Genomic DNA, 24,921 nt, shown 5'->3' on the forward strand with positions numbered 1-24,921 from the left:
TCACGCTTTGAGTTTTTTTTTTTACTGATACCAGGTCTTTTAGATGCATCGGGGAATCTGACACACGCGATTATAGTATGCGACCTTTAACTGCATGTAACGAAAAGTCATGACTTTCTGCGAAATATATGATTGGTATCTTGAAAATTAACGCCTAAGTCTGCCGCTTAGTGAACCATAGTGAAATCTCTTTAAACAAGCGAATCGTGAAAACGCTTTTTTGAGCAGCTGAGACCAGACTAATAGACCGAATTGATAGATTGTACCCTGAAGGGCTGGAGCTAAGCTTTCTTGTTGTTTTTCTTCTTCGAATAGAATAGGTGCTTAGGACTCACTTTCCCGTTTCGACAACATCTGTGTATGCGCGATGGAGTAGATATACACCCGATAAGTATTAAAGTAGTAAAATTTTATTCACAAAAAATTACGCAGTCAATTACAAGCCAAAAATCGAATATAAATTTTAAAAATAGGATTTTTCGTTACTGTGGGACGAAATATTGTGTTACATGCCAAAGTAAATTTAAATTGCAAAAAAAAAACATCTTATGACTTAAAATAATAAATCTATGAAAACGTTGACATCTGAGAATATGTTATTCCTCAACCTCATCTTCATCCTCTTCGTAATACTCCTCAAATTCCTCTTCTTCTGTTGTATGTGTGACAATTTTTTTCACGGTACGTGTTTCTGTGCGTGTGATATTGCCATCCTGTATCTGGTTTTTCGTTGTTGTGGTTGTAACTGTTGTTTTAGTGGTAGTTTCTACATCGCCGCTTTGCGCTATGTAAAAGTGAATGGTATTATAATATAAATGATAACTGTGTTTTCTTGCTACTATCTGAACCCTATGTTTCGACGTTAGCAGTTATTTTCTAACATTAGGCGAAAGCTCTTAATTAAAAGAAGAAGTGGCAGAAAATGATTCCACCTGTCCGGTGAAAACAAATATTTTCTATGTATGAAGTCTAGGGAATGCACTTACCGTCGATTTTGAAAAACCTGGAAACGGGAAAAACGGTAAATGAGAAAAAATTTCCCGGGAAATTTCCCGGGAAATGAATCGTACCTTCTGTCCTCGTTCAGACATTTGTTATTGATGATTTGGGAGTTTGTGACTCGCATCGATGGCAAAAATCGAATCGCATTGAAGCTCTACCATTACACCCGTTTTTGCATTCACTCAATAATAGCACTCTACCATTACACCCGTTATCGTACCCGTCGTCAAGATATCAATGTCTAAACAACTAAGTGGCTTATTGTGCTCGTTAAGCTCTGCAGAAATGAGTTTACCGTTTCTTTATTTGCATTTTTCAGGATGATAAATAATTCCATCAACTGTGTAGATGTTCAACAGAAGTATTGGAAATCGATAGCGTGACCGAGTTTCAAAATTTCTGTTGAACTGTAAAAATTGAATTTTTTATCGTCCTGAAAAAAGGAAATAAATGATGGACAAGCTCCCTATTGTACCGTTTTCTCAAATTTTTACGATCTTGTAGATTTTCTACAGAACTGCGATTTCGGATTTCCAAACTTAAGGCCGAAAGCACAAGAGCAATTTTGCGTTGATGGCATTGATTGACAATTATGCTGCGTTTTCTTTTGTTTAGCCTATGGCGAAAATTCGATTACAATACAATAGAAATTACAGCATCATTGTCCACCTCAGCAACTCAAAATTGATCGTTTGTTCTCAGCCTAAGGCTGTCATTGACTTGCTTATCATAATATATTAGGCCTGTTCATTTTAGAGAAATAGTCTCAAATTCATCTGGCATGGTGTCTATCTGGTCCGGAAGGCTAAAATATTGGACCCGTATTTTTTTTAGAATTTTAAAAAATAGTTTAGATCTGGGGAGCGAAGCATTTGTTCATATGTACGAATGTGTTGGTTAGAAGAGTAAAAAAGATATATACCATCATTCTCCTCTCTTCTAACCAACGCTTTCGTACATTTGAACAAATGCTTCGCTCCCCAGATCTAAACTATTTTTTAAAATTCTAAAAAAAAATACGGGTCCAATATTTTAGTCTTCCGGACCAGATAGACACCATGCCAGATGAATTTGAGACTATTTCTCAAAAATGAACAGGCCTAATAATATATACAATTTGCGATGAAAATGTTTACAACGAGTTCAAATGAGATGTTTAAGCGTTACAACTTGAAGAATAAGTCCATTCAAACTGAATTGAATTATTGCAAAAGAAAAATGAAAAAATTATTCAATTTTTGAAGGTCGGTTAACCGGTAAATGACAAAAAAACTTCCCGGGAAATGGTAAACGGTTAACCGGTCTTTAATTTCCCGGTTACATTCTCTAATGTAGTCTACTTTAGCCGAACCGGTCTGGTTTGTAGGCTTTTTAAGACTCTTACTTGTTCAGGGCACAATTTTTATTTATGGTTAATGGTTCAGATGGAGTGGTGAAAAGTAAATTCATTTCACCACTAGCAAAAAAATTCTGCAGCGCAGTTGGAGAAACAGTATATTTTTAATAATGTCGCTAATTGGCCAAACCCATATGCACATGGTTGCAACAAAGGTGCACTGACGAGTCTTATAAAGACAAAATTAGCTGTTAAAAGGGTTTTCGGCAAAAATTTTGGTTTTGAGTCAAATTTGATCTGAATTTTTCGTCGATTGAGAAATGTGTTTACGAACTTGAAGAGTGTTTGAAGTAACGTTTTTAGATATTTTCGTTTTTTGAGAGTTTTTATTCTTAATCTAAAAAAATTTCGTTGTGGAAAAATAAGGCGTAAAAAGTTTTCTTTTATATAAAAGTGTTATGATGAGCAGCAAGAAGCCCATTTATTCGGCCAATACTTTGAGGATCAGGATCAGCTAGCTTTCTTCATAGTTATTGTCGAGTGGACATTATTTTGTATCTTAATACTTATCTACTCCCTATGCTGTTTCATACTGTATTTTAAAAACTATTTTGATTACTGCCGCACGGCAAATACACTCCATACCTTTTTAGTAACAATTGAGTTACAAACAAATTTTTTTTAAATTTTTTATCGATGGAGAACCTAATTATAAGACACTTTGTCTCGTATCATATGCCAAAAAAAGTTACAACTTTTTTTATAAATCATTTTGAAAGTCACTAAAAACACGAAAATTCGAATAGAAATACAGTATGTCATCAAAAATTTTTGTATTTCGATTCGAATTTTCGTGTTTTCAATGACTTTCAAAATGATTTATAAAAAAAGTTTTAACTTTTTTTGGCATATGATACGAGACAAAGTGTCTTATAATTAGGTTCTCCATCGATAAAAAATAAAAAAAAAAATTGTTTGTAACTCAATTAAGATAGAAAGATGAACAAATTTACCTCTCCGTTCGGTGGTGCATGTAGAAACACCGACTTCAGCCCCAGTGTCACTCTTGTATTCGACAATCTCGGTTTCTGCTTTCCTGGTCATCGTCCAATTTTCAGTGACTAGTGACTCAGATTCTCCTTCCTTATTGATAGCCGACACACGGAATTTATATTCAGGACCATATGTTAAATCAGTGACGGTATATTTCGTTTTATCACCACTAATTTTAGTTAGGAGCGACCAATTATTGGTTGTTTTGTTAAATATTTCAATTTTATATTCCAAGATCTCGATACCACCATTGTCATCGGATTTGTTCCACTTAAGTTTGCATCCGTCCTCAATTATATCGAACACTTCTAATGGTCCTTTAGGTGCTGATGGCTTGTCAAGAACAATAACTTCTCCAGTAGAATCAATCGTTCCCGTGCCATTGGTTAATATAAGTTTGTATTTACCCGAATCACTACGAACCGCATTTTGAATGGTCAAAATGGTGGTGCCTGCAGATTTTTCAATTTTAATGCGATTATCAGACGTTAGTATCTTAGCATCTTTTTCCCATTTGACTTCCGGTTCAGGCTCACCGCCGTAACGAATTTCGTACTTAACTTGCTCGCCTTTCTTAATTACGATTTTTTTCAACTTATCACCGGTAATGAACGGCTTAACGAATCGACTTTTCACAACCATTGGCTTAGTTGCATCACTTGGCTCACCGGGACCAGCTTTGTTAACAGCACGCACTCGGAACTCATATTCATGGCCTTCTATAAGTTCGCTAACAGTTGTTGCTGTTTCAGTAGCTGACACCCGTTTCTTTTTGACCCATTCCTTGCTCTGTTTGTCCTTCACTTCAATTTCATATTCAGTAATTTCTGCACCACCATCCTTATCGGGCTTTACCCATTTCAGCTTAACGTGATCTTTATCCCAATCAGTAATCTCAAGACTCTTCGGTTTACTTGGTTCGTCCCACGGATTTTTAGCCAGGATTGTGTTCTTGAATTCGGTCGGTTCACTTGTGCCGACTTTGTTGACAGCACGAATACGAAGTTTGTATTCTTTGTTAGGAGTAAGACTTTCGACTATAAATGTGGTTGGCTTATCGGCCGGAACTTCTCCGGCGGTCTCCCATTTACCCTTCGACGAAACATCTTGATGTTCAATAATATACTTTTGGATCGGTGTGCCACCATTTTCTTTCGGGGATTTCCAGTTAATAACGCACGATTTTTCGAAGATATCACGCACATTAACGTCTTCGGGTGCGTTTGGAACATCCTGTACCGAGATGTTAATATCTTTCACATCATCGCCTTGGCCATTGGACAATTTTATTTGATATGGCCCGGATTGATCGCGTGTCGGCTTTTTGATCGTGAAGATTACCTTGTCATCTTTAACTTGAATGTCAACATTGTCAGACGGCAATGGTTTACCATCTTTGAGCAGCGAAGCTCCAATCGGAGTCTGCTTTTTGCCGTCAACTTTTTATGAAAGCAACGTACAAGTAAATGTGTTAGAACGCATCGCATTGAGACATTCGCTTAAAATATTTTGATTCAAAATACTTACTTGTATAAGGCACTTCGAAAACAATTGGAGCCGTGATTGATCCTTCTACTACCTGCGGTGCATTAATTTGAGGTTTAGTTTCACCTTTCTGTACGGTCAGTTTACATGACGACTTCAATTTTCCAGATTCTACTGCAATTTCGCCAGCGTCAGCAACTTTCAAATCTTTGATCACTAATTGATGTTTTCCGCCGCCCAGATTCTTGATTTCAATACGATCACTTGGCTTAACGGGCTTTCCGTTAATTTTCCATTCTGCCGGTGCCTTTTCATCATCCATTTCAATGTCAAGCACCAGATTGTCACGTTCTACAGCCACAGTATCCTTGAGCGGCGTGTTAAATTTGTTTGGTTTGACAAAGAGTTTAGTTGAATCACTTGGCTCACCAGGACCGGCCTTGTTAACAGCTCGCACACGGAACTCATATTCCTGACCTTCTTTGAGATCAGTGATTTCAGCCGTTGTTTCAGATGCTGGTACTCGCTTCTTTTTCCAATCCTTGCTATCTTTGTCCTTCACTTCAATTTCATATTCGGTTATCTCAGCGCCACCATCATTATCCGGCTTGAGCCATTTAACTTTCGCGTGTGCTCTATCCCACTCAACAATTTCAAGACTCTTCGGTTTGCTTGGTTCATCCCATGGGTTTTTAGCTAGAATCGCGTTTTGGAATTCGGCTGGTTCACCCGTGCCAACCTTGTTAATAGCACGAACACGAACTTTGTATTGTTTGTTTGGTGTAAGATCTTCGATTTTGAATGTGGTTGGCTTGTCTGCCGGAACTTCGCCGGCGGTCTCCCATTTGGCGCCCTTCGATGACACATCTTGCCGTTCAACAACATATTTCTGAATGGGTGTGCCACCATTTTCTGTTGGAGTTTTCCAGTCAATAACGCACGTCTTTTCAAAGACTTCGCGGACAACAACGTCTTTCGGTGCATTTGGAACATCTTGTACGGAGATTTTGACATCCTTCACATCATCGCCCTGCCCATTTGACAACTTAATTTGATATGGACCGGATTGATCGCGTGTAGGTTTCTTGATTGTAAAGACTACTTTGTCATCTTTGACTTGAATTTCAACGTCGCCTGGTGCCAATGGTTTTCCATCTTTCAGCAGCGAAGCTTGGATTGGAGTTTGTTTTTTACCGTCAACTATTGAACAAACAACATAATGTCAATATTTTGATAAAGTACCTACTGTTTATTCTAAAATGTCAACCGCATTTCGTAACTTTCAATTTAAGAATGAAAGTTGCTGCATTAGAGAAATTCGCATCTGTCACTATGGACTCATTCTGACAGGAAAAAACCTAATAAAACACCGAGCTCTGTGAAGAGGCTGTGATATAAGTGAATGGGTCTTAAAATTGGTAGGTTTGTGAGATATGATCGAGTCGAATTGCCTGTCGTTTTTTTTTTGAAAGACGCAGAAGAAATATTCTTTATGTAATAAATTGGTGCAAAGGAAATGAGATAAATCAATAGCTGTTGTAGCTACTAAAACTACAGGCTAATTCAGACGAAGTTAAGTATCACGTTTAGGATGCGGGTGGACAATGTCATCATTTTCATACAAAAATATTGCCGAAGTAATATTTATAATGCGTTCATTTTTTAAATAGTTTTTTGTGTAGGTTTTTTCCAAATAACTGTAAACGCGAACTTTGACAACCCGAACCACGACGATTTCATCCATAGACGACATAACCTTTGAATTTTGCTGAAATTTTGAGGCGCCGTATAGTGACAGATTTCAAAAAATTTTATGTATTGAAGCTGATTCGCGCTAGTTTCGGCAGCTCATTTTTCATGAGCATTTGTTTAGGTTATGTTGTCTATGGATGCAATTTGACAATTCGTATGGCCTTGGAACAGACCTATGCAAAATTATAACATTGTTCACCCGTCTCATCTAGTCTTTTTCCCAACTTAAACAGTCTAAACCACGCAGTGCACAAAAAAGCAGTCAAATCCGATATTTCAAATTTGTGTATAGGATTTCGCATTTAAACTTTGATATCTCCATTGTTTTGATGAATAACTGTTCATACACATAGCGATGTAACCCAAATAATTCGAAGCAGAAACATCAAAATCCAATTTTTTTTTATGACAACACTAAATTCTATTCATCACAGTTGTCAGACTTGCGATGGTAAAATTTATTTGTATGCTTGCTAAGAGGACCGAAAGTAAAGCTGTCAATTCGCGGGGCAAAAGCTTTCGCTTTCGCCCCTTGAATTGACATTTCTTTACTTTCGGTCCTCTTAGCAAGCATACAAAACTTAATACGTAACTCTTCCGGCCTACTCAATCGATACGTAAATAACTATTGATCAACGCACTTCAAACATGAGTGGTCACTGAAAATGAAACTATGTAGGTCCTACGAAAATCTGTGTAGGTCCTACAAAATTGCTGGGTTGATTTGGAATGAACATTGCTATTCTGTTGATTTTACAAAATACTTGGTAGATGTTACCGAAAGTTAACTCAACAGTGAAATTGTTGTGCTTACGGTTGGTTCGTATTGATTACTGGACATATCTGCAACATGCGGGTTTGTTAATTTTACAATTTGTTGGTAATGTTAACAGAACATTTTGTTATACCATTTCAGTCGGTAAATTTTACCAATTTTCTGTAATGATTACGAATTTTCGGTTTTCTACGATATTTGGCAGCTAATGGCATTGGGAACATTGCTTACCAACTCGGATTGGTAAACATTACAAATTTTCTCCTAAATTATTTTCTAAGTATTTCATACAAATGAGTATGCCAATCGATAAAACTCATTAAAAGATGCAAACCCATCAAAATCTGGCTCTTATTCTTTAAAAACAACGGAGATATCAAGGTTTGAATGCGAACTCTCATACAAAAGTTTGAAATATAGGATTCGACCGCTTTTATTTATGCAGCGCTTAGTACCATACCACTAAACGCGTGGATAGTCATAATCGGTGCTGACTTTTTGCGATTTTTCGTGGTCTAAAAAATATTTTTAGAACTAGCAAAGTTCATTTTTTTTGGAAGTATATCAAGAGTAGATCCGAGAGTAGCGCTTTTTTGCAAATATCTTAGAAAGAGCGAACCGAAGGCAGTTCCTAAAATTTCAAAGTTCAAATCACTTACTTGTATAAGGCACTTCGAAAACAATTGGAGCCGTGATTGATCCTTCTACTACATTCGGTGCATTGATTTGTGGTTTAGTTTCACCTTTCTCAACCGTCAGTTTACATGAGGACTTCAATTTTCCAGATTCCACTGAAAGTTCTCCAGCGTCAGCAACTTTCAAATCTTTGATCACTAATTGATGTTTTCCACCGCCCAGATTCTTGATTTCAATACGATCACTCGGCGTAATGGGTTTTCCATTAAACTTCCATTCCGCTTCTGCCTTGTCATCATCCATTTCAATATCAAGCACCAAATTTTCACGCTCGACAGCCACAGTATCCTTGAGTGGCTTGTTAAATTTGTTTGGTTTGATGAACAGTTTAGTTGAATCACTTGGCTCACCAGGACCGGCCTTGTTAACAGCTCGCACACGGAACTCATATTCCTGATCTTCAACGAGTTCGGTAATTGTTGTCGTTGTCTCTTTAGCTGACACCCGTTTCTTTTTGACCCAATCCTTGCTACCTTTGCTCTTCACCTCAATTTCATATTCGGTTATTTCCGCGCCTCCGTCATTATCCGGCTTGAGCCACTTAATCGTAGCTTGTTTTCTATTCCACTCAACAACTTCAAGACTCTTCGGTTTGCTTGGTTCATCCCATGGATTTTTAGCTAGGACCGTGTTTTGGAATTCGGCTGGTTCACTGGTTCCAACTTTGTTGACTGCACGAATACGAAATTTGTATTGTTTGTTAGGAGTGAGATCTTCAACCTTAAATGTGGTTGGCTTGTCTGCTGGAACTTCTCCGGCGGTCTCCCATTTAACGCCCTTCGATGAAGCGTCCAGGCGTTCAATAATATACTTCTGGATCGGTGTGCCACCATTTTCTGTCGGAGTTTTCCAGTCAATAACGCACGTTTTTTCAAAGACTTCGCGGACAACAACGTCTTTCGGTGCATTTGGAACATCTTGTACGGAGATTTTGACATCCTTTACATCATCGCCCTGCCCATTTGACAACTTAATTTGATATGGACCGGATTGATCGCGTGAAGGTTTCTTGATCGTGAAGATAACTTTGTCATCCTTAACTTCTACACCAACATTGTCGGATGGCAATGGTTTTCCATCTTTCAGCAGCGAAGCTTGGATTGGAGTTTGCTTTTTACCGTCAACTATTGAAAAAGATATAAAGCATGGTATTACAGAAATATAAGTTTGCTAATACTTCGTAATAATGTTAATTTGAAAAAGTCTGAGACTGGTGAGCAAAATCCTTTCTCAGTATAAAAGAATTGAAGTAAGCATCACAAATCAAAAAGATCAGAAATTCGTCAAATTATTTGCTTAATTACTCTTAGTTTCGGCGTTACAAAAAACTTACTTTTGTAGGGCACTTCGAAAACAATTGGTGCCGTAATTGATCCTTCGACTTCCTTCGGTGCGTTGACTTGTGGTTTTGTTTCACCTTTCTCAACGCTTAGTTTACACGAAGACTTTAATTTTCCAGATTCAATTGAAATTTCTCCGGCATCAGCCAGTTTCAAGTCATTGATGACCAATTGATGTTTTCCACCACCTAGATTCTTGATTTCAATACGATCACTCGGCGTAATGGGTTTTCCATTGAACTTCCATTCTGCTGGTGCCTTTTCATCGTCCATTTCAATGTCAAGCACCAATTTTTCACGTTCAGTCGCCACAGTATCCTTCAACTGCTTATTGAATTTGTTTGGCTTGATAAAAAGTTTGATTGGATCGCTCGGCTCACCAGGGCCAGCTTTATTAACAGCGCGTACACGGAACTCATATTCCTGATCCTCTATGAGTTCGGTAATGGTTGTCGTTGTTTCTTTAGCAGTTACTCGCTTCTTTTTGACCCATCCCTTGCTACCTTTGTCCTTCACCTCAATTTCATATTCGGTTATCTCAGCCCCACCATCATTGTCCGGCTTGATCCATTTAATCTTAGCATGTTCTCGATCCCACTCAACAATCTCAAGACTCTTCGGTTTGCTTGGTTCAACCCATGGATTTTTAGCTACGATCGTGTTTTGGAATTCGGCTGGTTCACTGGTTCCAACTTTGTTGACTGCACGAACACGAAATTTGTATTGTTTGTTAGGTGTGAGATCTTCAGCCTTAAATGTGGTTGGCTTGTCTGCCGGAACTTCTCCGGCGGTCTCCCATTTAACGCCCTTCAATGAAGCGTCTAGACGTTCAATAATATACTTTTGGATCGGTGTGCCACCATTTTCTGTCGGAGTTTTCCAGTCAATAACGCACGTTTTTTCAAAGACTTCGCGGACAACAACGTCTTTTGGTGCTTTTGGAACATCTTGGACCGAGATTTTGACATCCTTCACATCGTCGCCTTGCCCATTTGACAACTTAATTTGATATGGACCGGATTGGTCGCGTGAAGGTTTCTTGATCGTGAAGATAACTTTGTCATCTTTGACTTGAATTTCAACGTCGCTTGTCGCCAGTGGTTTTCCATCCTTTAGCAGAAAAGCTTCGATTGGAGTTTGTTTTTTACCATCAACTATGGAACAAGACAGAAATTATTGAAAGTCCGTTAGTTCATTTGTAATGTGTTGACAACACTTACTCTTATAGGGAACTTCGAAAACAATTGGTGCTGCAACAGATCCTTCGATATCTTTTGGTGCCTTGAATTGTGGCTTTGTTTCACCTTTTTCCACGGTCAGTTTACATGAAGACTTCAGTTTTCCCGATTCAACCGTAATCTCGCCTGCATCAGCCAATTTCAAGTCATTGATGACCAATTGGTGCTTACCACCACCCAAATTCTTGATTTCAATGCGTTTGCTCGCCTTAATAGGCTTACCGTTGAGCTTCCATTCCACTGGCGCTTTGTCATCTTCTAATTCAATATCGAAGACAATCTTTTCACGTTCGACACCCGCAGTATCCTTCAGTTCTTTATTAAATTTATTCTGTTTATTGACCAATAGATCGGCTTTAGTCTTATCGGCGTTACTAGCGCAAGTGTATTGATCAGCATCCGATAGCTTAGCATCTTTGATGATGAGTTTGCGTTTGCGACCTTCTGTGATGACCTGAATGCGATCTCCGTCTGGTTTGATCTCTGTGGCTCCTTTGAACCATTTCACATCACCAAGTGGATCGTCCAACTCACATGCAAACGTAATAGTGTCCTTTTCAATGTTCTGTTGTGATTTCAGCAATTTAACAAATTTGTATGGATAATCTGTAACGAGAATAACGAATCAAATATTTTCAATTGACCATTGGACAGAGTACCGCTGAGTTCATGTAACAAATGTCAAAAACTGCGTCGAAATGTCCCGATATGCGTTGTGTTTTGAAATAGAAGGAGCACTTACGGCGTAAATTGTTCATTTCATTTGTTAAACTTTCCCCTAGTTACTTACCAATGACTTTAACTTTAGTTTCGGTTTTATCGGGCTGCATTTCAAGTTGACATGTGAAATCGCCAGCATCGTCCAACTCGCAACTTTTGATTTGCAATGTACAAACTCCTTGCAGATCCTTATTGATCAAGTATTTGTCGTTGCTAGACAATTTCATATTAGCTTTGTGCCATGATACGATGGCAACGGGATCGCTAACTTTACATTCCAATATCAGTTCATGTTTTGTATAACCATTGTAGTTTTTCTTTAATGGCTGCAGGAACGAATAGGACGGATCTGGTGCTTCGACATTCAACGAAGCTGATGATTGTACACCTTCAATATCGATCATATACTTTCCCGAATCGGCGAATTTCGGATTTAGAATAGTTAATTGATACGCATCACCATCGCTCCGGAATTTGTATTTCACACCCATGAATAGCTCCTGTGGTAAGTGTTTCAAAAGTTAGAATGAAAAAGGTTCAATTTGTGCAATGTGAACATACGTTCTTTCGAAAGAACCATTTCGCTTTAGCGTTTTGTTTCGTGAATTTTGCCAAAAATTCGACCTTCTTGTCTTTACCTTCTTTGACTGTTTGATCAACTAATGGGCTTGTAAACAAGAGATGAGCCTGCAAGAGATGAGCCCATTTTCTTTAAAAAGTCACATACAATACCAGCATAACAAATAGACAAAATCCTTACCTTTTGCACACCTTTCAAATCGCCCCACTTTGGATCGCCCTTATCCTTTCCCCATTTGGCGTACTTGCTTTTTCTCAATAAAGTGCGAAAGTCCGTAACGCCCGGCTTTGAAACGTACAGTTGCGTTTCGTCGGACACGGTACCATGACAGTTTGAAAATACGATTTTGTATTTGCCTTCATCGTTTGATTTAACGTTGCGCATACAAAGTGTGACTGTGTTGGTTTCACCATCGGTATGGAATTTGTAGCGAAGCCCTTCCGTAAGTGGTGTCACACCTTTGTAGTAGAATTTGAATGTGGGCACCGGTATACCTTGAACTTGAGCACTGATATATCCAGTTTCTCCTAATGGGTGGAATCCGTTTAATTGCCATCACACGAATATTTAGCAGACCACAGTTTTACCTTCAACGGCCGAGTAACATTCATACATGTCAACGAATTGTGGTGGTCCCACCTCACCGATTTCTCGTAAAGGCGTCGATTCGTCATTGATTTGGCCTTCAAGTGCTTTGGCGAATATTGACGACTTCCGCCCCTAAATTTATTAATTAAAAATTAGATCATCATTTGGACATGCTCATAGAAAAAAAAGAAATAGTGCCGAAGGAAACGGTGAGAAAGATCATAATTTTGCCAACGATGTCATGCCAACAATAGGGCCAAATCAACCAGATCATACCAAAGAGGACTTAAAACTGAATTCGACCGAGCCCAACCTGTTTCAGTTTCACGTGAAAGGCTGAAACGTTTGGACTACGTTATATCAGGAAAATTAAAACTCACCGATTCAAGTCAAGTCAACATGAATTGGATAAGATGAAACAATGATCTGACAATTTATGTCCGAATCTTTGACATCTGGTCGACAGATACGAATCGACTCTAAGCTATTTCAGCTCAAATAGAATGAAAATTCCAATTTTTTTGATCAGTTACAGTCGACGTCAGTGAAATTTAGACATGAATTTGATTCAGCTGTTTCACAGCTAATACACTTATACAAACAATATAGTGCCTATACGTCGTTATACGGTTGCGGTAGACTGTATACCGTAAACACATAAAAACATAGATCGTATTACTAGACTAAAAACACATTATTAATGACCTACAAATTAGCGTTTGCGTTCATACGAGAAACATTCTGAAGTTATAAACATAATAAAAAAAATAGATTTCTATGCGATTTTTTATAAAATTAGAACTAATTTAAACGTAGCAGTATCAAACTATTTTTAGAATTTCTACATCGATCGGTATACTGTGATCATATGAAAAGTTGGATATGCATCTATCTCCCTCTCTAAAATAATCTCAAATATATAATTCGTCTTAGTGTATTCGGTGGACATAGCATTATTACGTGTGTCCATCGTTTGTAACTTTTACCGAAATGCATTCAATAAAACCACACCTGTAATAATGAACGCACCTGTAATTTACAGTAACCAATCCAATTACAATGCTTCTATTTCCAACTTATTGAAACATCTGAATAGGTTGGTTCCAAATAACTGTAAACACGAACTTTGACAACCCGAACCACGACGATTTCATCCATAGCAACGTCGCTTGCGAGATGTTTCATACAAATATGGCAACGTCGCCTACGCGATTTACACACAAATATTATTGAGGTTATGGTTCTATGGATGAAATTTGACAATTCATACGGCCTTGGAACAAACCTATCACACATGCAGAGTTATGTAACTAGCATAGTAGTCAAATTGAATAGACATCATTACTTTGAAACGTGAATTTCGGTACAAAGACCTGCGGCCTCTTGTCATAATTACACATCTAGAGCGCTAGAGCATAATAAAGTATGTACTCGATGTCATAACGGTTATTTATGGTCCAATTCTACACTTAAAATACAATGAAAACATAATATTCCATTGATTCTGCGTTTGATGACAGACATTTTCTCCGCTCTTGTTTTGACAGTAGAGAAATCTAGGCATTTTCTCAACCGAACTGTTTCCTTTGTTTTTGATTTGAAAAATGATTTATTAAATCGATGATGTTTTTGTTTTAAAGTTTTCTTACCTTTTTCTCTTCCAGCACTTCACCAGGACGTAATTTTCGATTTTCCTATTGTTGTGGTCGTTTTGTGTTATATCATCGTGGTTGTCCGGAGATTGGTATGAAACGAAAAAGAAAATTTTTTGTCAGATCAACATGTCCTCGCTTAAAATGTCGGATTTATATAAAACAAAATCAGGGACGCGCCAGTGAAATTAAGATATGAATCTGCTTAAGCTGTTTTTCAGCTGGTGCACTCATACAAACATCATACAGATGGAGAGGTACACGCACTCTCTTTTGTTTCTATGAGTGGATCAGCTGTAAAACAGCTGAAGCAAATTCATTTCTAAATTTCACTGACGTCACCCGTGATCATGTCAGCTGCAGTAAATTATCACACACGTCGTACTGTCGTTATTAACAAACGCCAAATCCACGCGTAACAAGTTAGAAACGAACAATACATTCCTATGCGGACCTTCAATATTCATGTCCCGATAATGACAAGTGCCGTATGATTTTGCATTTTGACTTGTTGGATGCAATCATGACTTAATATCGGCATTACAGCTTTACAGTTATTAAGGAAATTGCGATTTTCACTTATAGGTTGACGTACAACGTGGAAGTTATAAGTAATTTCTGCACACGAGGTAAATGGAAGAATTACGTGTAGTTTTTTACTTGATATGAGTGAAGATCGCAATCTCTCTATAGTCGTCCAGTTATAGTTCTGTATCGTTCATTTTAAGGTACCTATCCGATAAAGGTTTAGTACGCTCATTCAGAATTTCTGAGGGCGTCGAGAGAAATATTTACAAAAAGACGGTTTTCTGTCAAATATGTAAAATGTGTCAGCCAGAATCATCAGATATATTTTCTACATTTGTTATTTTCAGTATTATGTATGTATGTAAAGTGAGAAAAGAAATTACTGACAAATTACTTTATTTTTAGATGTTTGTACTTCGATGTTGACTTTCGTATATGCAAAGATTGAATCCCTAAAGTATAATCGCATAATTTTCGCGATACGTAGAATGTAAGTTTTGAACAAAATGACTTGTTTTCGGTGTGTTATTCTGACCGTATGCATTCGATGTTAATTGTGTTTCATTTCCATATTCACAACAGACGTTGAGTCGATTTGGTGTGTTGAAGATGTATTGAATGAACGTAAGCACTGAGCAGTTCTTTTGAACTGGACTGACCAATACGAGTATGCGTTAGTAAGCAAACGTGACGCAAGCCATATTCTATAAAAGGGATTAAGCACTAAGGAACATTGATGACGAATAACACGCCAAAGTGGAAACGAAAATTCTCGTTCACATTTCAAAAAAGCTACACAAATTTTGACACATCTATACAAATTTGCTGTTTATGTTTACTTTATACTTTTATCACATACGGTGTGTGTGTGTATTGTGCGCTATATAAACGACGTACATAAGAGTAAACAAAATTACCCTAGAGTACTAAAGGTTTTGCAAGCAAAATTATATCACTATTCGCCTAGTCGGTTGGCCTGTAGAGGCGCCACATTTTTTTATAGTACTTCATTCTTACTGGACTATTTTTTTGTGAAACAACTTCACATTGATTCATTCCTATGAAATGTCACAGCAGTAAAGTTGGTTCATATGAAAATAAGCGCAGTGACTGCAGTAATTTTATGACAGAATGTACTAAAATATGGGAAAACTCTATTACATTTCTTCTTAGTTTCTAAACATCATTCTCCTATAAAAAGAGATGTTTGCCTACTGCGATAAAATACCTCACTGATATAAGGCTGGATATAAGAGACTCGTACTAATAATTGCGCAAGCGCTCGTATACGTACACGTCTCATATACAGCCTTATAGCAGTAATGTACTATTCTATTGTTCTTATTGATATTTCGACAAGTACCTTTTTTATTGCGTGGCTGGGATTGGAATTGGACCACAAATTTTATTAATTTTCTGCCAACTAACAACTATAAATCGGTCCAACTTAAAATAAAGTCAAATTTTTAGAACCTTTAAATACCTAATATCACTAGATGATCAAAAATAATTCTCCTTCTTTTTTTTGAGAAAGTTATAATAGATCGATTAAAAAAGAGGATTCGCTCAGTTCCGCTGCATATTTTATTTTTGTCGTTGTACGGCATTGTTTAAGTTTCCATTTAACGTACATCGGCAGACACACACACCTATTTACGAAAATGCCATCCGCGTTAAAAAAAACCTCACACAAAAGAATGAATGAGGTTACAGGAGTGAATTTGAGCAATCAGATGATAATATTTGCCTTACGGAAGCAAAATATCCCGTATTTCCAGTTGGCTTACACGGTGGTAATTTTAAATGTGATTGATTGTAATGCATTCTGAAAGTGGCCCTTAAACAAAATGTGAAGAGAAACCACGCATTTCCATTTTATCAAAAAGTTTACGTGTTTTACTTACGTTATTGATTTCTTCATATAAACGCAAAATTAAAAAAACACATTATCAAACCACAGAACGGAAAATGCGTCGGTTTTCAAAATTCTTTGCGTGTAAATTCCAAACATTGCAAAGTACACCTACATCGAATGTGAAACCGAATTTTCTTACAGTAAAACGTCTCACTAGCCTATAAGAATGCAGTTAAGCTTTGATTGTATTGAAACTGTAACTTATCTACGAACTTTATTCAATTACTATAATGTATGAGTCCGCAGTCCGCCTTTAGTAAAATTTTGAATTTATTTTTCAAGCGCTTTCTATCCTCAATTTAGACTGAATGACTCATAATTTTTGGTTGAAAAAAATAATTTATTTTATTTGATATTGGACAAATGAATCAGATAATGGTGTGTCTTAAAATGCGTGAAGCTATTAATATGTGACTGGAATATACATATATTATGAATACACATATATAAGATTGTGTAAACATTTCGGTTTTAAAAATAGAAAATTAAACGTAAAAAAATGTTCGTCCAATCGTTGTATACAAAATCAACAAGATCAGTGATCTCTAGGAAAATGCTTTTCGATTATAGTTGTGAGTATGCGCAAACTATGCTACTGAATGTTTGTGTGAATGCATTTAGAAAACAAAATTAATATCAGTTAAAACTAAGATGCAAATCTAGAGTTTTTATGGATTTCATAATATTGTTTGCCGCCTATTCCTTTCTGTACAAAAAAAAAACAACAACAACAACGAAACATCGACAAATCCACTGCTGAGCCACCAGCTCGTTTAGTTCTGCTCTAGTTAATTGAAAACATATTCGTAAATTATGTGCCATAATTACACACTTGAACATAATGGTTTATTTATTGCACTAGGCGTGTGTAAGTATAGCAAAATGTAATGTGCCAAAGCACTCGAAAAATCTTTTAACACGTTGTATTGATAGCCACAGCGATTTTTCGAAGATTTTTTTGTAAGTCAACGGAGATTGCTGTGTGTTAAAGAAATGTTAGGGGGTAAACCGTTAGAGCGTATACGTGATAAAAATAATTCGAATCGTCTTAGAATATTCGGCGACTGGAATTCGTTTTAGCACTACACTCCGGCCAATTAAACAAAAATTCATTGTAAAAATAAAAAATTAATAAATTTGAAAATCTATACAGGCCGAGGTTTTGTCGAAATCTGACAGATCAGAGGCCCAGTCAGAATTTCATTAATTTTCATAACATTGATGTCACATAAAAAAGGCTGTGGTTCTAAAAATGTGTACCCATAAAATCCACAATTTTTTTTGACCAACAGTCAAACAAGACGCATAGTCACCGAAAATTTGTGTGCATGAATTTCGCGGTTTAATGCCAATATAAATGGTTGAAACGTGTCTTCTTCAAGACTGTGACGGAAATTGCGTTTTTCCTATGTTAGACACTTCAGAATTCTATGATAATATAGCATACGAAGGAAGGGTATATCCATCCGTCCGCATGGTGTGATGGTTGAAGCCCGATCCAAGTTGGCTCGAATAATTTAAGGTCCTTCTACAGGCCGACAGAAGCCGAGTTCGGGCCAATTGTTCGTGAAAATCACAAATCAGAATAGCCCTATCACCTTCAACAATTAACGGAGCTTATCGATAGTTAAATTTATTGTATTTCCGACACTAGTTTTTTGATCGGATAAATTTGACTGACAGTTGTTAAAGTCAGCAGTGTTGATAGGAATTGAGCTAATTAATTTTATTCAACCGAACGTTCCGATAAATCGTGAAGACATAAATACGAACCGAATCGCCTAAGATCAAACTTGGTCGTCGTCCCAAGTCGGCTGGTGGAATCAATGCACGATGGGCTGACGAGCCAGATGGCCTACGTTCACCGGATGCACCTGGCGTAGCATCTGTTGCTTTGGTTGCTTTGGCCTCTCTCGATTTTGCCGCTGCAGGATTCTATAAGTAATATAAAGAATACCCCCACATAGATTGGCTACAATTTTAAACCGAGGAAATAAAGCTACACAAAACACACTAACCATTTTTTTTTTTAAATAATTTTGCTTTTGGTTTTAAATTGGATTTTTGTATAAATTTTTCATTCGCTTCGAATGCAACTAACTAATATTGACGTGGAATCAGTATTTAAGTTCTAATTAAATGATCATTAGGACGTCAATTGCCTTGTGATTCTAAGTTACGACAACAGAAAAATTCTAAAATTTATAAACACAATACGGTTGCAGTAGGGAATGCAATACCAACAATAATGCACGATTTAGCTTTAAGCATTGACATAGATTAGATTTGTGTCAAAATTGATGACCAAAAAAAGCTTGTATGGCCATTGGCTTGTCTATCTCTAACACACACATAGTGTTTTCTAAATTTTACGAAAAATCGCAAGAACTCGTTGGCCTCCAATTTTTTTTTCTTCTTCTATGTCCATGCTTCAAAACGAAATCGCTCTGACGATTAACGTTTGATCAAATAATTTTGATAATGATCTCCCAAAGCGATCGAATGTCTGTCAATAATTAATTGAACTTGGATCGAAACAGAAATTATTTTAATTTCAACACGAATACATAACAAGCACATAAAGAAATGCAATTTTACAATAACACAGAAAATTCACTTCAAAACACTACACTGAACAGTCAATGCAAATTTTCACAAAGAATGGAAAGAATTCGCGCGTTTCATAGCCAGATCTTTCTACTGCTGCCGCACACTTTGACTTGATTCACTGAGCTACTTTTGAATTTTCACGAAAATGTATTTTAAATAAAACCACTTCGCCCACGATCTATACGTGAAATTTAGCTGGAATATGAATTTTCTTTCAGGGCATATTATGAGTAAATTCAGTGATTCAAATAAATTTTTCTCATTTAAATTTTTCCGAATTTTTAGACCCGTACGAAGTACTGGGGTCTTATGGGTTTACGCATACGTTTGTAACACGTCGAATTGGACTCCCTGAGTAAGGGGAAACCTATTGTGGTTGTCTAGAGATGCCAAATCCGCGAAAAAAAAATGTCCGTCTGTCCGTCTGTCCGTCTGTCTGCACGATAACTTGAGTAAAACGCATCCGATTTTGAAAATTCTTTTTTTTCCCGTTTGGTAATGTCAAAAGACAGGCTAAGTTCGAAGATGAGTGATTTTGGATCGACCCCTCCCGAGCTGTGGCCCAATAAGTGCTTTACGGTTTTTCGAAGATATCTCCGGACATTTAAACGTTAAACTTGTAAGTTATACGTCAAATAAAAGGTATTTACAATACCGATCGACAAAAAAAAGTTTATGGAAATCGGATGACCGACTCGTGAGTTAGACCCCTTGGTGTGGAACAGGCACAGGGCGGCAAGCAGTTTTTGCTTGTAGGTCAACCACATTTGAACATATTTCGTCTGTTTTAGCTTTATTAGTTAGATATTGACCGTACCAATCAGGGAAAAATTTTTTATGAAATTATGTTCTCCGGAGCGTGAGCTAGGTCTCTTGGAGTGAGCTCTTATCTGGCTACTCGGAAGTACAGTGAACGTGGTGTATTTTGACAATATCTCGAGTAAATTTTGACCGAATTTCATGATTTTTTTTTTGTTTGAAAGGTATTAACGAATGTAAAGCGTCGGTACTATTTCCGGTCTCCTAACAAAATGGCTGCCGGCGACCATATTGGATTTTAGTAAAATAGAAATATCTTGGGAAAAATGATACTTAGAGAGTTTCTGTTAACATGGAAATAATTTGTTATGTGTGTGGGGTTTCAGGGATTCCATATACGGACATCTATATATACCTATATACAGCTATATTGAGCTATATACAGGCATATAGAGCTATATAATAGCATATATTTATCTGTGAAATGTTTATTTATAGTTAAATATAGCGGTATATAGCTGTTTAAATAGGAATTTATGAAATTTGTCTTCGTACGGGGCTGTCTATATTGCCTCCGGCAATTTAGTTGTATATGATAACAACGCAAAGAGTGGATAATGTAAGTGATTTTAAAGGGAGAATAGTTTTTCAGCAGAGAAGAAAATGAAGTAAGAGAAATGAAGAGTTTCACATTAAAGGCTTTTGATACGAATAGGTGTTTCGTACGGGTCGGCGTTAGCTATGTTTATAGTTTTTTGTCACATACGCGCGGTGTTGGGATCAAAATTATTTAACTAGAAGAATAATTCAAAAATTACACTTCAGGTCTATGTTGTTGTCTCGTTTTCGCTTATGTAATAAAATAGAGTACACACTTTTCGGCAAGCCTCAACTTCTTCATGACAAGTGTGTAATATATATTATGCGTAGATGTCTACATAACCTCAATTTTTTTGTTCGTTTTCGTTAAAATTTTCGATACTTTTTCAAGTGACTTTTAGTTGGATTATGTGTACGATTAGTGCTTAGATAACCAAAAATTAGGTGCTAAGCTAGGGCCATCTAAGTGGCTTGAGGTTTTTCGTGTATATCTACGGAAAATTAAGTTTTGCAAGAAAACATGAAAAGGCAAATGAATAGGTATTGACAGAAGTGACCGACTCGCCGACAATCTATTAGGGAAAAAGTAGTTTTTTTTGAGTTGAATGAAAGGATCGTGAGTTTGTGCCCTAATACTGGAAAGCTTCCTTAGTGTGGTTAATTGCTTTATAAATATTTTCAAAATATTATCGTTAAAAATACGCAAAAGTTTTGAACACCGAACCTTGAGGCCAGGTTAAGGCGCCTTACATGGCAATGTAAAAATTTGCGATGTATAACGTTTTAAACTGGCCCTAAAGAAAAAAAAAATCTTTTAAGTATGCCCTGCTTTCGATAGACCAGCAAAAGTTTTCCGATAAAAAAGATTATAAGGCGGAGAGATAGTGAGAATATTTTGATTCATTTCTACATCTATTTATAAGATTCGGAACAGTTTGGATATATTATTTTGAGAATATGCTATGCACACAAACATATTGAAAATACACATAGTAAAATCGGTCATTTCCAAACTTAATTTTGAACTTGCCAGAATTCAACATTATGAGAATAAATTTCAGTTCGTATTGAGAATTTTGTTTTTGCTAAGAAGTAGAAAGCGTAATCTGAGTGTGAATTTGAAATCGTTTTTCATTTCATTTCCAATGTTTGATTAGTAAAAAAGATAAGGTGACGTCGGTGACGTCTCGTAGTCGATGATTTCTGGTTTTCAGTTGCTTGCGACACGAAACGATTTTTGGTTTAACAATATAGTTTAAGACATTCATATGCCACCATGTCACATTACACATTTCCTGTTAAAATGATTGGGCTTAAATATGAATACTGTTGTATTCTGTTATTGCCTTAAACAAATGTCGTGGGTACTCGGGAGGACGTTTGATTACAACATTGAGACATAAAGACTTTTGATGTGTACATCTAAGTAACTTCCAGGTAACAGGTATTGACGTAGTCAATAAATTTTCGATCAAGATTGTGTCCGCAGTAAATAGCCTCAATACAAACAAAGCACACTCTACGGATAATAGCGGCAACTTCAAATTTAGCCGATATAATTTTGGGTCATTTTGACTCTGCCGCTATTAGAGTGTGTGTAATGTGTTGTTCGTATTGAGGCTATTTAGTCCGCAGCACTGGAGATGCGGGAAATGAATGTGTGAAAAACTAACGCCGGGCTATTGTCGTTGATCGATGATGTGGTTTTGGTTGTACTGATGACTAAGAAGAAATCCGTCCTAATGCTGTTCCAGCCACTTGCTATCTGTGGCAAATGTTATACATTAGTCAACGGTACATTAGCAAATTCGTCTGATGTGATATAAAAATCTCCTGCCCACTTTACTCTCAGCTGTCTCAACGCTGGGCAATGACAAAGGAAGTGTTATTGTCGAATTACTGGCAGCTAAAATTTCATTGACTGGTTTATCTTGTGATTTCGATGTCATCTAATCACGCTCGTGCAGATATGATATGACGATCTAGAGTCAATTACATTTATCAACATGATTTGCGATTTGTTTGCATTATTGACGCCGGCTTGTTGTTGATTTTGATTCTTCTTCGATTTGGTGGACATTGGTTGGCCCTGCGATCATACTGATGACAAGTAAAACACTTTACTGATGAATTACATGAATTTCGTGAATGATTGCCAAGGTTCTTGTCTGCCAGCTGATGATCTGCTGTAATTTTCGCCTTTGGAATAAACTGCTTTTGAGGATTCATCGACATTCACTTGCTTGACGACCTGGAGGAATTTTGTTTGGATATAAACCGATGTAATATTAAACTCAGACGATTCTATCGCCATAATCATTGGTCAAAATGATTCGCTTAAACCGGCAAGAAGAAATATACCAATCCATTCATACATGTAAACTGGATCAAGATTGAAATATTAAGACAGCAAATTAAAATTTTAACGCTACAAGTAAAAGAAATAAATTCGACTAAAGTTCCCAAGTATAGGCGTACCATACATTTTCTTAATGATTGAATCAAAAAATTATCAAAAAAGCACTATCCATCGCTGAAATCAATTTTATTTTGTAAAATGGATCAAGACTGAAACAATTAGATAACAATTTAAAAATTTGACAGTACACGTAAAGGAAATAAATTCGAATTAAGTTCCCAAGTATAGGCGTACCATACATTTTCTTAATGATTGAAACAAAAAATTATCAAAAAAACACTATCCATCGCTGATATAAATTTTATTTTGTAAAATGGATCAAGACTGGAACAATTAGATAATAATTTCAAAATTTGACAGTACACGTAAAGGAAATAAATTCGAATTAAGTTCCCAAGTATAGGCGTACCATACATTTTCTTAATGATTGAATCAAAAAATTATCAAAAAAACACTATCCATCGCTGATATAAATTTTATTTTGTAAAATGGATCAAGACTGGAACAATTAGATAACAATTTAAAAATTTGACAGTACACGTAAAGGAAATAAATTCGAATTAAGTTCCCAAGTATAGGCGTACCATACATTTTCTTAATGATTGAATCAAAAAATTATCAAAAAAGCACTATCCATCGCTGAAATCAATTTTATTTTGTAAAATGGATCAAGACTGAAACAATTAGATAACAATTTAAAAATTTGACAGTACACGTAAAGGAAATAAATTCGAATTAAGTTCCCAAGTATAGGCGTACCATACATTTTCTTAATGATTGAATCAAAAATTATCAAAAAAGCACTATCCATCGCTGATATAAATTTTATTTTGTAAAATGGATCAAGACTGGAACAATTAGATAACAATTTCAAAATTTGACAGTACACGTAAAGGAAATAAATTCGAATTAAGTTCCCAAGTATAGGCGTACCATACATTTTCTTAATGATTGAATCAAAAAATTATCAAAAAAACACTATCCATCGCTGATACAAATTTTATTTTGTAAAATGGATCAAGACTGGAACAATTAGATAACAATTTCAAAATTTGACAGTACACGTAAAGGAAATAAATTCGAATTAAGTTCCCAAGTATAGGCGTACCATACATTTTCTTAATGATTGAATCAAAAAATTATCAAAAAAGCACTATCCATCGCTGAAATCAATTTTATTTTGTAAAATGGATCAAGACTGAAACAATTAGATAACAATTTAAAAATTTGACAGTACACGTAAAGGAAATAAATTCGAATTAAGTTCCCAAGTATAGGCGTACCATACATTTTCTTAATGATTGAATCAAAAATTATCAAAAAAGCACTATCCATCGCTGATATAAATTTTATTTTGTAAAATGGATCAAGACTGGAACAATTAGATAACAATTTCAAAATTTGACAGTACACGTAAAGGAAATAAATTCGAATTAAGTTCCCAAGTATAGGCGTACCATACATTTTCTTAATGATTGAATCAAAAAATTATCAAAAAAACACTATCCATCGCTGATATAAATTTTATTTTGTAAAATGGATCAAGACTGGAACAATTAGATAACAATTTAAAAATTTGACAGTACACGTAAAGGAAATAAATTCGAATTAAGTTCCCAAGTATAGGCGTACCATACATTTTCTTAATGATTGAAACAAAAAATTATCAAAAAAACACTATCCATCGCTGATATAAATTTTATTTTGTAAAATGGTTCAAGTTCAAGACTGAAACAAAAAGATAACAATTTAAAAATTTGACAGCACACGTAAAGGAAATAAATTCGAATCAAGTTCCCAAGTATAGGCGTACCATACATTTTCTTAATGATTGAATCAAAAAACGAACTGAACTCTCTTCTCTCTTATCGGG

The 24,921-nt window shown here is 36.2% G+C and overlaps 1 protein-coding gene across 6 annotated transcripts; it reads right to left on the minus strand.

The window, feature by feature from the left end:
- Window positions 1–397: 397 nt before the first annotated feature.
- LOC119067630 (twitchin-like) lies at window positions 398–19,392 on the minus strand. Of its 6 annotated transcripts, none has more exons than XM_037170726.1 (14): window positions 19,278–19,392; window positions 18,679–18,831; window positions 18,434–18,595; window positions 14,215–14,259; window positions 12,565–12,697; window positions 12,158–12,504; window positions 11,959–12,084; window positions 11,468–11,897; window positions 10,660–11,283; window positions 9,433–10,593; window positions 8,063–9,223; window positions 4,919–6,076; window positions 3,352–4,830; window positions 398–784 (listed from the first exon to the last, which is right to left on the minus strand). In XM_037170726.1, exons 2-14 carry the CDS (start codon window positions 18,679–18,681, stop codon window positions 597–599), a joined length of 7,017 nt encoding a protein of 2,338 aa, XP_037026621.1. In that variant the 5' UTR covers window positions 18,682–18,831; window positions 19,278–19,392; the 3' UTR covers window positions 398–596. The 6 variants fall into 6 exon arrangements, with proteins under 6 accessions (XP_037026621.1, XP_037026619.1, XP_037026620.1 ...); XM_037170724.1 differs by having other exon boundaries at window positions 18,679–18,855; XM_037170725.1 differs by having other exon boundaries at window positions 19,259–19,392.
- Window positions 19,393–24,921: the final 5,529 nt, after the last annotated feature.

The sequence above is a fragment of the Bradysia coprophila genome, assembly GCF_014529535.1.
Source record: "Bradysia coprophila strain Holo2 chromosome X unlocalized genomic scaffold, BU_Bcop_v1 contig_128, whole genome shotgun sequence".
Classification (NCBI taxonomy): Eukaryota; Metazoa; Arthropoda; class Insecta; order Diptera; family Sciaridae; genus Bradysia; species Bradysia coprophila.

Excerpts from the sequence above, each read along its gene's own strand:
- LOC119067630 (XM_037170726.1), bottom strand. Across the intron at positions 12,085-12,157 it reads ATTTGAAAGGTGTGCAAAAG|GCTCATCTCTTGTTTACAAG; the intron begins GTAAGGATTTTG and ends CATCTCTTGCAG. Across the intron at positions 11,898-11,958 it reads AATGGTTCTTTCGAAAGAAC|GAGCTATTCATGGGTGTGAA; the intron begins GTATGTTCACAT and ends CACTTACCACAG.